Source organism: Pollicipes pollicipes, unplaced genomic scaffold (assembly GCF_011947565.3).
Source record: "Pollicipes pollicipes isolate AB1234 unplaced genomic scaffold, Ppol_2.1 Scaffold_6138;HRSCAF=7277_pilon_pilon_pilon, whole genome shotgun sequence".
Taxonomy (NCBI): domain Eukaryota; kingdom Metazoa; phylum Arthropoda; class Thecostraca; order Pollicipedomorpha; family Pollicipedidae; genus Pollicipes; species Pollicipes pollicipes.
Window position 1 is genome coordinate 33,628,409 of NW_023596818.1, and position 12,005 is coordinate 33,640,413.

At 51.9% G+C, this 12,005-nt stretch overlaps 1 protein-coding gene across 1 annotated transcript; it reads right to left on the bottom strand.

The window, feature by feature from the left end:
* Positions 1-2,309: 2,309 nt before the first annotated feature.
* On the bottom strand, positions 2,310-10,122 carry LOC119105696 (superoxide dismutase [Cu-Zn]; the record flags this gene model as incomplete). Its single annotated transcript, XM_037229163.1, is given in 5 exon segments — positions 2,310-2,512; positions 2,966-3,114; positions 5,064-5,170; positions 7,016-7,127; positions 10,011-10,122. Coding segments are annotated over 5 exon segments (604 nt in total), but the record flags the coding sequence as incomplete, so codon positions are not given.
* Between the last annotated feature and the right edge of the window lie 1,883 nt (positions 10,123-12,005).

A 12,005-nucleotide genomic window follows, 5' to 3' on the forward strand; every position in this document is an offset into this window, starting at 1 on the left:
GCTGTTCATTTAAGCACTCTAAAATGGTCTGCTAATTTGTCTGGGGCGTGCTGTGCTTTCTCATGTTCTCATTTTAAGTTGAGCCATATGGCTCACTGACGCTACACCGTTAGAAGTCATCGATTCACGATTAAACGCATAAAATTTGCGAAGCATGCAGGTCAGCGCATGGCTCAAAACAACATTTTTCTAGCGAGCCGACTCATCTCGCGGCTTCCCCCAAAACGATTGACTCATGAGCCGACTCACGAGTCAGCTTGAGTCGAACACAAGTCTGTTTGCAGACTCTACCTTTGTAAACACTCAACCCAAAATAAGGAATTTTTCGAAAAAGTAGTCTTCAGATGGCAAATGTCACGAATTTCTTACCAATGTGCGACCATCTAGCCCCTGAAAACAGCTTCCAGTAATCGTTTCAACCAACAGCGCGGCAAGAGTCGCGTGATAGGGATGCGTTGCTGCTTGCTGTGCTGACGGACTGACATTTCGTCGTCCCTCACGGCAATCAGCGCGAAAGACGTCGACGTTAACTAACCTTAGATGTTGGATAGGTCATTAACCGCCGCTTCCTGACTTCCTCGCCCTCGGCAGTTTCGAATCGTCCACCCACCCCCAGTGTGCCTCTTAACCAAGCAAGGTAAAATGCTACGGTAAACAATGTCGTGATACTTGTTGTGTTAACTCTCCAGTGGTATCGGCATTTTTGGTTTCCGGTCAGCGGGTGTCCTCCCAGGTTACGAAAATGATCTGCCGGCGCGTGAACTCCTCAGCAATCGGGACTTTTCCAGCCACTGCATCGCCCCCCCCCCCCCCCCCACCCAAAAAAAACACGTGACGCAGGGCCGCGTGAATGACATTGTAGCCCTCGTCTCCGTCCTGGGCTGAGGCCAACGCATCAGGGGCCTCAAGACGTTAACTTGTAACCTCCCACAGCTCGGTCAATGTGCGCGCGGCGTTTACTAATGATCTATATTAGTGAATGGTTGAGGTAATAAGTGCTGAAATTCGGTTAAAATGAAGCGTACGTGGCGTTCCAGATCCGGTTCAGTACAACGTCTGACAGAGGAACGACTTTCGGTCAAAAATTACATCCGAGTCACCAACCGCAAGTTTTATGCATTTCATGACTTTTAGCATGCATTGCTACATGAATTTGTAATTGCATTATATCATATGAGGTCATACTTATCACAGGTCACTGACCCGACTTCCCTTGTGGAAGTCAGAGGACGCAAACCGCATTAACAGGTCTGGTGCTACCTATTGATTAAAGCTTGGCCCAAATCCATACTAAATTACTATCTCTGCGCATTACACACCTGAAACAGCCGATAAAACGGCCAATACCTCATGTAAGCCATCGAGAATGCCCGTATGTCCCCGTGGCGGGCGTGACACGGGACTGCGATTGGTCTCAGAGTGTGAGGAAGGACATTTAACCCTACAACTGAGACAGCGGCTCGCTGCCGCACGCAGTCTCCCAACTGAACGACAGTTAGGTGGGCTTAATTTAGATCCGGTGTTGGGCGAGGGCTAGACCCCAAAAATAATACCCCTTCATCAGCAGAGCAGCGTGGAATGTGACCCTGCTTGCCTTACTAAAATGGGTGCAATAGATGAGTATTTTAGACCTTTCGGGTGAATACTGAAACTGAATACATAGCGCTTCACACGCATTCAGACGGGTTGGTTCTCCCTGATGACACAGCCTTCGCCACCTGCTGAACTCGTGGGTCAAAAGGGCGTGACCCGTTTGGCAGCGTCAAACCGTCTGCGTCCGCGGTGGTCCCGCCGGGCTCACGTAATTAGACAACGGCTCGCCTGCACGTTCTTCAAGTGGATAAACGACAGTGAAATCGCCAAACGAGGTCAGAATCCATGCCATCAAGAAACCTCCGATTTCCAACGGGCCTCGCGCCGACACGCAGGAAGCGCACAGCCTGAGAAAGGCGGGCACAAGGTTTATTGAGCACGGATCAGCCACCCCAGCGACTTTAAGCATCCTCTAATCGCTCTTTTTGATTGTAAGCGCACCGCAACAACATCTTCGTGCCGTTTTACTTTTACACACAATGCAAGCGGGCTATCCATTGCTTAAAATTGCCACAAGAAATTCTCACGGTTTGTCGAATGCGAAAGATAACAGTGCAGTGACATGAAATGGTGATGTCAGCGAAGCCAAGCAGCAAACGCAGTTAAGATATAGCTTCTGATACGCATGCGCTAAGACTTTAGGCTCCGCCGTCGCAGCTGCACTTCACAAAGCGTCTTAAAATAGGTGCCAAAGGCTGATTGCATCATTGACACAGCCGGACCGGGCGACGTGACCAGCACGAGCGCAGCGAATGACGTCAGCGTTCGCGCCATCCAGTAGCTGTGACGTCACAATCAGAGAACGTTATTGGGCGCAATTACACCGCAGCCGAGTCGCATGCCTGCGTTTCCGGTCTTGAGGCTGCCGGGGTTGCCGCCGAGGCCGAGGTCATCCTCCCCAGAGTGCACCACAATCGACCTGCGGCAAGGGAAGTCAGCGTCTTCTTAGAAGACAGCTGGTTCCGCGTCGCTGGCAGAACTGTATGCACAAGTCGTTTGGGCCTGACTGCCAGTGCCACCTGTTGCGAGTAACTCGACAGTCGTCAGCTGTTGCCGACTAGAGGGTTTGCTCCTCCGCTGGCGTTGTTAAGCTGCACGTTTCGCCGGCCTGCGGGCACTGAGCGCACGGCATCTCTAGCCTGTGGCATGTGATGTCTACACAAACTACAGCGGATTCGGTAGCAAGCCTGCGAGGTGCAAACGAGCCTTTAGTATTTAACACTGTATCACTCAACGCATAGGCGCGTGGCCGATCATCTCGCTGTTTATCAATGCGATTAGCGCAATCGCGTAGGTGCGCTGTCGAAAACTTTTGCTCCGCCCCCGCCCCCCTCCCCCGTAGCGCAGCAATCTTCCCTAGCGTGGTAGTTACCGTCGGAAGATGTCGCGGTCGCCCGGGAACAGACTGATGATGGGGTCGGCGATGTAGACCTCGGCCACACCGTTGTAGTCGGCCACGATGTTGCCTAGGTCACCGACGTGCCTGTGGTCGGTGTCGCTGGTTTGTGCACCATGGTTTCTCTGCAACGAAAATATCTGCCGGATCATGGCCCCGTTAGTGGAAAAGTGGGCGCAAAGTACAAGGTTTTGGCTCGCTGCTATCTGAAGGAGCTTAGTGAAGATAGCTCAGCGATGAGGGAGGTCGGTTGAGCCGTTTAATCTATTTGTGAGATTCAGCCACATATAATGTGCCGTAACAACCTCGGTAATGAAGGAGAGCTCTGTAACAGCTGCTATCGGCAAGTGCATCAGAATGAGAACGGGTGCATATGCATATGCATACGCATTCGACCGAAGTGTGGTAATGGGATCAAAAGAGCTCTCCACTTTTAGTTCTACGTGCTACGCCCGGAGTACCCGAGCACGGCGGTCTCATCTGCAGCGTTTATGGCTAGTTGGTCACTTGAAGTCTTCACTGGAATTGACGTTTTGATCACTGCCAGTGGTCTTAGAAGCCAGTAGTTTCTTGGTGTTTCAGTGATGGACTCATTGAAACGAAGAAGTCCGTCCCTACTGCCCGTCCCGATGGCTTAGTTGGTTAAAGTCCACCCTTCCGATCCACCCACCCATGGGGGTGGGTCCGAGCCGCATGAGACGCCTGCTACTTGGCCTTGACTGGAATGGCGTGCGGCAGGTGGCAGGGGCCGCTCGAAAGGTCAGGTGAGCTCAGAGGGCACGACGGACCGTGCCGAGCATTACTGCATTTCAAACTTCCACCGACAAGGTCTGCCTTTGAACTGGGATTTCGCGATCGGATGGTAGGGGTCACGGCTCACGCAATAGGTGCTGCTTAGCGTGTCCTCTGATCCAGGGATCCATTAATTCAAGAAGTTTGGGTTTTACCTTAAAAAATAATGATTCATCAACACAAACACTTATTTCGTGTACCTTACAGCTTGCGCACCATTCCGACGGATCGAATAGTCCATAAAGCGTGAATGTAAGCTGCAACCATAAGTGGAGCTTCCTACCGATCTAGTGGCTTGCGCTCCATACCACCAGCTCGAGACCAGGACGGGGGGGGGGGAGGAGCAGCACAAGGCACTGAGTGAATGTGTGTGGGGGGGGGGGACGAGGGGGGTACTCCACAAGTCGACACAAAGTATCATCCAAGAGTGCATCTCCTTCGGTTTCTGGACCCTCCGAAACGCCTGGTCCCGACCCCGGGATAGCTGGTTCCGGCCCCGGGACGGCTGGTTCCGGCCACCGGGATGGCTGGCTCCGGCCCCGGACAGCTGGTTCCGACCCCGGGCTGGTTGGTTCCGGCCCCGGGATGCCTGGTTCCGGCCCCGGGATGGCTGGTTTCCGGCCCCGGGATGGCTGTTCACGCCCCGGGATGGCTGGCTCCGGCCCCGGAACAGCTGGTTCCGACCCCCGGGCTGGTTGGTTCCGACCCCGGGATGCCTGGTTCCGGCCCCGGGATGGCTGGTTCCGAACCCCGGGATGCCTGGTTCCGGCCCCGGACAGCTGGTGCCGACCCCGGGCTGGTTGGTTCCGGCCCCGGGATGCCTGGTTCCGGCCCCGGGATGGCTGGTTCCGGCCCCGGGATGGCTGGCTCCGGCCCCGGACAGCTGGTTCCGACCACGGGCTGGTTGGTTCCGACCCCGGGATGCTGGTTCCGGCCCCGGGATGGCGTGGGTTTCCGAACCCCGGGATGCCTGGTTCCCGGCCCCGGGATGGCTGGTTCCGGCCCCGGGATGGCTGGCTCCGGCCCCGGGATGGCCGATTCCGGCCCCGGGATGGCTGGCTCCGGCCCCAGGATGGCTGGTTCCGGCCCCGGGATGGCTGGTTTCCGGCCCCGGGATGGCTGGCTCCGGCCCCGGGATGGCTGGTTCCGGCCCCGGATGGCTGGTTCCGGCCCCGGGGATGCCTGGTTCCGGCCCCGGGATGGCTGGTTCCGGCCCCAGGATGGCTGGTCCCGGCCCCGGGATGGCCGGTTCCGACACCGCGGCGCGTGAACCAGTGTGGACCTGGAACGGGTTGTAGTGACCTCCAGCGTCCGAGCACTTCTCGCCCAAGTTGGGCAGCTCGTGCACGTGCAGCCCGTGCTTGCCCGGCGTCAAACCCGAGATGCGACCTGAAAACACACCGCCGGTCAGGGACACTCCAGTACGCTCCAGGTCATGATGGTGCGCGGTTCGACATGTCCCATACGGATGATGAAATGTCTGTGACAAACTGCACGACTCGCGTAATCTAAGAAATAAACCAAATCGCGTGTAGTATTCATTTGAAACTGGAGCTCCCGTGTGGGCATGGAGCATAGCGAGCGCAAATATCATGAGCCATGCAATAATACGCAACCTGGATAAGTAGATGCGTATGGAAGCGCGTGAATGTATAACAAGACTTATGGATGAAAGCGCATACGAGGGCACTCCGTGTTTAGCTGGTCACGTAGCATATATCTGGGTCCATTCAATAGCTAGACGAGTAAAACACTGGTCTATCCTAAATAGCTCGACCTGTGTTTGACGTCGTCCAGAGTCGGATATCGGCATCAGGATCGGACAGATTTTTAGTGGGTCATAGTGGAATCGTGGGGGGTCAAGGTGAACAGTTTGTTGAGGTCGGAGCTGAGGCCAGCCGTTCGAGCTAGACTCTAGATTTGTGTACTCACATAGAAATGTGAATTGTGACGAATGCATTTCTGGTAACAGATGCTGCGTGTCCAGCACACGGAGCGCTGCATGCGTTGCAGCCTTGTAAAAACTACGTTCAAAAGTGAGTGCTGCAGCTTCATAAAAACTAAGCCAAAAGCGCGTTCGTTTAACCATCCATAGGCTACATTTAAAACCAGTTGCATCTGGATCGACTCCATCGCGATCTGATTCGAAATAACACCAAATATTCCGTCGATATTGAAACCGATTTAAAATTGGGTTATGCTGCTTAAAGAAGACAGAATTATTAACCTTAATCTTCGGAGAACAACCAGAAGAATGGAGATAGAGTTCGGTTGATATTCGGCAACATAACTTTATCGAAACAATAGCAGAAGTCTTTGCTATCTTCTGCTATTGTTTCAATAAAGGCATGTTGCCAAAATATCAGCCGCACTACATCTCCATTCCCCTGGTTTTTCTCCGACGAATAATGCTAATACTACTGTCTTATCTATGTGGATAACGTTCCTCGCTAGTGCAACCGAACAACTTACGTTATCCTGCTTGAAGTTAAGGTCGGTCTAGGCCTAATATGCTGCAATTCAGATCCGGTATCACTTCCCGCTGGGGCCAAATTAAACAAGATTGCAGGATGCATGAACGGAAATATGCGTTCGAAACAAAGCAAAAATAATCAAGGATGTCTTAAAACGTGCAAGGTGATGTGTAGTGATAGCCAACGGTAATCAAGTACCGGCGATGCATCGTGATGGCGCATTTTTGGAATTTGTGTGTGTCCACCCCCCCTTGGTTACAATATTGCTACGCTAAATGAAGCGAAAAAAATGTATTCACCTGGCGGGTACTGTGTTATGCGTGACGTCACTAGAAAGCAGAACCTGTCTGCTTCTTTAGCCAGCCAGTGGTGGCAAAACAAAAGCAGGGTGTTGCCTGTCCACAAGAAGAAGCTAACTGTAGCTAATTGAGTATCTGGGTGATAATTGCGCAATAAAAAGCAGGGAAGACACTGTGATTGCTACTCTTAGTAGGCAAACCTAGCTTTACAAACCTTGTCTGATGGCATTCGAACTCCGTGTTTTGGTTTAACGCTGAACACCTTTGCCGTTTTAAAACGTGTCGGTTTGGTCTATTCAGAACTGAACATTTGGTGAACTTCCATAGACGTTTCACAAGTCACTCAAGAAACGCGGGATGTTCGCTTTAATCCATAAAAGTCCAGCGTAATAGGCTGACAGTGGGTACCGGCAGCAAATGGAGCGCGTACCGCCTTAGCTCGCCCACACGTGCGCACGCACCAGTGACCATGACCGGGTGGCTGGGGCACTCCTGGTAGAAGAAGAGCGCGCCGTTGATCTTGTCGCTCACGCCGGACACCAGGTCGACCCGAGCGGCTACCGCGCTACATTGCTGCCGAACCAAAACGGCGCGTTTCTGTGTTGTATTGCACTGTATTGATTGCAGTGCGGTGGCTGACGACAACGGCGGCCGACGACGCCGCTGAGACGGTCCTGCGGCCGGCGCTTCCAACTAGAGGATTTTTCCCGAGGGAAAATAATCAGTCAGAGAAATCGTGACGGTGGCCGTGCAGGTGGTGTGCAGTGCACTTCTCTGAACCTGTCCGCCAATGATACGACCTGTTCACAGTGGGAGATGACAGTGCGCACAACTTATTCAAATCGAGTTTCGCTATTTGCGCCCTGGAAAATCATAGCTAGATCAATCGTGAGAAGAAAATAGACACGAAAAGGTCGGGAAATACTCGTCTATAGGTAACGAGACGGTCAACAGGTTACCGAGATTGGTTACCGTTTGGTTACGTACCGATTGGTTACGAGACAGGTTACCGAGGCGTGCTGCGCGCCTTTGAGATGAACATATCAGACAGTAGACGCCACGCACACCCCTCAGCAGTCATCAAGACAGTCATCGGACACTGAAACGGGCTGCGAAACACTACGACTTGAACGCCACCAAAAGTCTTCGTGAGTCAATAAGCCACGCATCTCATGTCATCGTCGGATCATGGCTTTTCTTAACAGCCAGCAGATAGCCCCGGTCAGTATCACCGGGTTATTCTACTTTGGACCCCGTTCGCAGACGGATGAGCCACAATTCACAATTCGACTGAAGTGACATTGGAAATTCTCGAATCGCTAGCCTTCTCGATAGTTCCTCGGCGCCGAGTAGCAAAAGTCATACAGCTGTGCTGCCGAGACAACAGGGCGTGACCCGTACATAAGAAACTAGCTTGACGTTAGCTAGAGTCACGCACGCTGGGTTTAGCCCACAGAGTTCACTTCCGCAGCTGGGTGAGTATTTTTCATAACCTATCATGTACGGCACGATACAGTACACGATACGATACGATGCGAGAAGAAGCTCTGTGAAGAGCGAGGGCCGAATATCCACGCTAAGAACGGCGTTTTTTACAGCGTTTATGGATCTCCTAGACGTAGTTTCATAGAGTTCCGTAAAATGTGAGAAAACGAAATAAGGTCATATTTCGAGTGAATTTATAATGTCAGTTTCAACGAACTTTACAACAGAAAGATTTTCTACGAAATCAAGCGGCCATTTCAACAAATGAACAAAGAACAGTGAGCAGTGCACAGAGCAGAGAGTCTTCAGCAGTGAGCAAAAATGACGCGTCCTCGCCAGTGCTGGCTCCGGACAGAGGCAGTAAGTCTAAGTAAGTCGTTCTCAGTCTAGGTCACATTCTCGACAATGTTCTGATGCCTAGGGCGAAATGAGGAATGCTCTGTTGTTACTTCAGAGTCGTTAGGTGAAATGACAGTCATTACCTGTCACCCCTCCTCCGACATCGCACCAACTCGCTCTTGACCCTCAGGCCTGAACTGGTTCAAGGAAAGAAGAGTCCGTTGATCTTGTGATAGAACTCAAAATGCAAGCGATGAAAATATCGTTGGATGGGCGAAGTTTATGTCTTGGTTTACTTTATTGCGTTCTCAAATAGAATTTCGATGCTACACTGCATGAGCCTGATGCAACGATCTTGCACGTATTTATCACTAGAACGTTGTTCTGGTTGAGTGGTTACACTGGTTTCCGCCTCCGAGGTGCTATGACCAGTACACTGAAGTTTGGAAATGGTCCTCACTTCGTCGCTAAGTAAATGACAATTTTCATAAAATATTCAGAAGATCATTACAGACGGAAGATCCAGAATTTCGCCAAAATGAAAACGTTATATTTCGGAGGACCTGAAATGGAATGGCGCCTGAGAAACGGGCAACATTTGGAAGTTTTGTAGAAAGGCACATACGATATGTAGCAGGGACGTACTCAGGGAGGATGGGAAAGGGCAGAGGGGTATCGTCCATTACACGACTGTTCAGTAAAGTTCGGGGAGGTCCGTCAACATATTCTCTTCGCCTCGACGTCCACCGTGTGCTTTTGTGTCATCTTCAAAAATGTAGGCATTTTCCTTGACCAAAAATGGCGAGAAAGGTTTTTTTGTTGAAATGGTCAAAAATAATTTACCGCAAAACTTGGCGAGGCTCAGCAGCGCACTCTCTTTACCTTGGCCCCCACCACATTCCTTTTGTTTCATCGTAATTTCTAAACATCCGGTAGGTACGGTAGGTGGATAAGCACGGTAGGCGGGTAAGCACGGCAGGACCCTTGTCCCCCGAGGCACTGAACACACCTGTAGGTATATCACGAAGGTAAAGGTATAATAGAGAAATACTAGTACAAATCAAATGATATAAAATACATGACATAATACAAAATAGATGCGATGTAATTACGGGCACCAAACATGCATCCTCATGCATATTTAGCCAAGAACTCGCCTCATATACGTAGGACTAGCAGCAAGCCGCTCCGGCTTCACAGTCGTGTCTCGTGCCACTGTCCAATGCGGTAGTTTAAATTTGGTCAGCCGCATGCTTTTGTGTCAATGGACGTAATAATGCCCCCCCCCCCCCCCCCCCGCCTCGGCAGTCCACACCAAGAAATGTTTTGTTGCACACACTTTCCGTGCATGGAAGGCGGCCTGGCCAAGCTGAACGGATGACTCACACATACGGATGTTCGTAGGAAATGGATCATATAATTCATTACCAAGGAATTCAGCGACATTATTCCATCAATACCTAAAGCAGCGTTACAAAAACATATTGCATGCAATGCGCTGAAATAATAGCATCGCTACAGTTCTTCAACTCATCTTCAACTACAGTTTGTCAGACATGTCCTACTGGCGACCATGGGTTTTCACCTCAGCAGTCTGGCGAGCCGCTAGCCCGCGTGCGCTGGGAGGCTGACCTGCGGCGGTGGCCGGTAGTTTCCATATTCGGGCTTAGCCTGCCGCTGCGGAGTCCGGGGGCGCTGGGCGGCTGCCGGGCCGGCGGCGACCAGCAGACCCAGCAGAAACAGTCTGAAGCAGAGCGAGGCCCGCTATCAGTCTGAAAGTGCGGTCCAGAGAGGCCGGCCTCTGGCGACCCAGGGAGCCAGCCTTCGGCGGCCTAAAGAGCCGTCCACTGACGGGCCAGACAGCTGGCCTCTGACGGCCCAAACATGCCAACATCTGGCGGCCCAGAGAGGACAGCCGGTCTCTGGCCGCCCAAGAAGCTGGCCTCTGGAGAGCTAGAGAGCCGGCCTCTGGCGGCCCGGAGAGTCGGCCTCTGGCGGCCGAAAAGAGGTCGGACTCTAGCGGGCCAGAGAGGTCGACCAATGGTGGCCCAAAGACGCCCGCCTCTGGCGGGCCAGAAAAGCCGACCTCTGGCGACCCAAAGATGCCGGCCTCTGGCGGGCCAGAAAAGCCGACCTCTGGCGACCCAAAGATGCCGGCCTCTGGCGGGCCAGAAAAGCCGATCTCTGGCGCCCCAGCGCCAGAGATGCGGGACGGGTCGGAGCAGGTGGGCGCAGGGGCGGCGGCGGCGGCGGCGGCGGCGGGCAAGGAAAGGAGGCAGGGAGCGAGAGTGAGAAACGGGAAGGAGACGGCGTGTGTGCGTTTGAGGCGGGGTTTGGATTAAAGAAAAGCCAAAGCCAAAGCCAAAGCCAAAACCAAAACTGAAGACAAAGACAGGAACAGAGAAACCGAGACAGGAGACAGAAACAGAGACAATGAGGCAAAGACGCAAAGAGACAAACAGGCAGAGATACAGGAGGAAGCTGAAAGGCTGAGACAGAGGCAGAGAAACAGAGACAGAAGCAGAAATACAGAGGCAGAGAGAGGCAGAGACAGAGACAGAGACAGAAATACAGATGCAGATACAGATATAGATAAGAATACAGATATAGGGAAATATACGGATACAGAGGCAGAACAGAGACAAAGACAGAAACAGAGACGGAGATAAAGGCAAGGACAGGTACCGTGGCCCACACGCACGTGTGTGTTTTGGTGAGCACTGCCAAATGCGAAGGGCCACAGGCGCCGCCCCTCATCTTGCTGGTACTCAGTAAGTACTGAGGCACTTGTCAGTACAGTAAATGCGGTATTCACGACAGCTTGTGGCGTGAAGTGAAGTGTTCTAAAACCTTTTATATTAGGAAATGGAAGGCACTTATTTACCACACTAGTAACCTTGAACCGAGCGATTCGTGCATCGGGTGATGATCTAGAACTTGGGACGGTGTAAAAAGAAAAGTAACTGGAAATGACCATTCAAAACTCAGCATAACCATTTTTCCACACCGTTACCCAAAAACAGGTAACCAGGAGCGTCACTCCCTCTATCCCAGCGACGCCATAAACCGTACGTTAACACCAGAAAACCTCAAATCAAGTCGCGGCACTCCCAGCTAGGAAGAAGAAGCAAACATAAATAAGCAGGCGAGGAGGTGGTGCAGACCCGGCAGGAATTGTGCTATGCAATAGGCAAGTCCAAATCACACATGAGAAGGCTTAAGGCAGTCACAGTCAAAGTCAGCTAACGACGCCCGCTAGAACCCTCCAATAAGCTACAACCACTCAGTCACAGTGTTAGTAAGGGTTGTACGATCACGCAAGTCGGAGGGACAATTAACTGGTCACTTTCGTGCTGGGTTTTGAGCTGGATGTCCAGGGAGTCCACCCAGCTAAGCGGAGCTTGTTGCTGCGAGAACTCCCGGAGCCAGCGCCATGGATTTGGGTACAAGTGCACAAACATCACTATTTCAGAACGTGATTATGGAGCATGAAGAATGCTGAATATGAAGTGAGATGAATACGTGCAGGGCAAAAAATTGCGATATCCTCAAATATGTTGGCTACGTTAATATGTATTCACGAAATGCTTGTGGATGTTCTTAACGAGAGTTTTTAATGCGGAAATA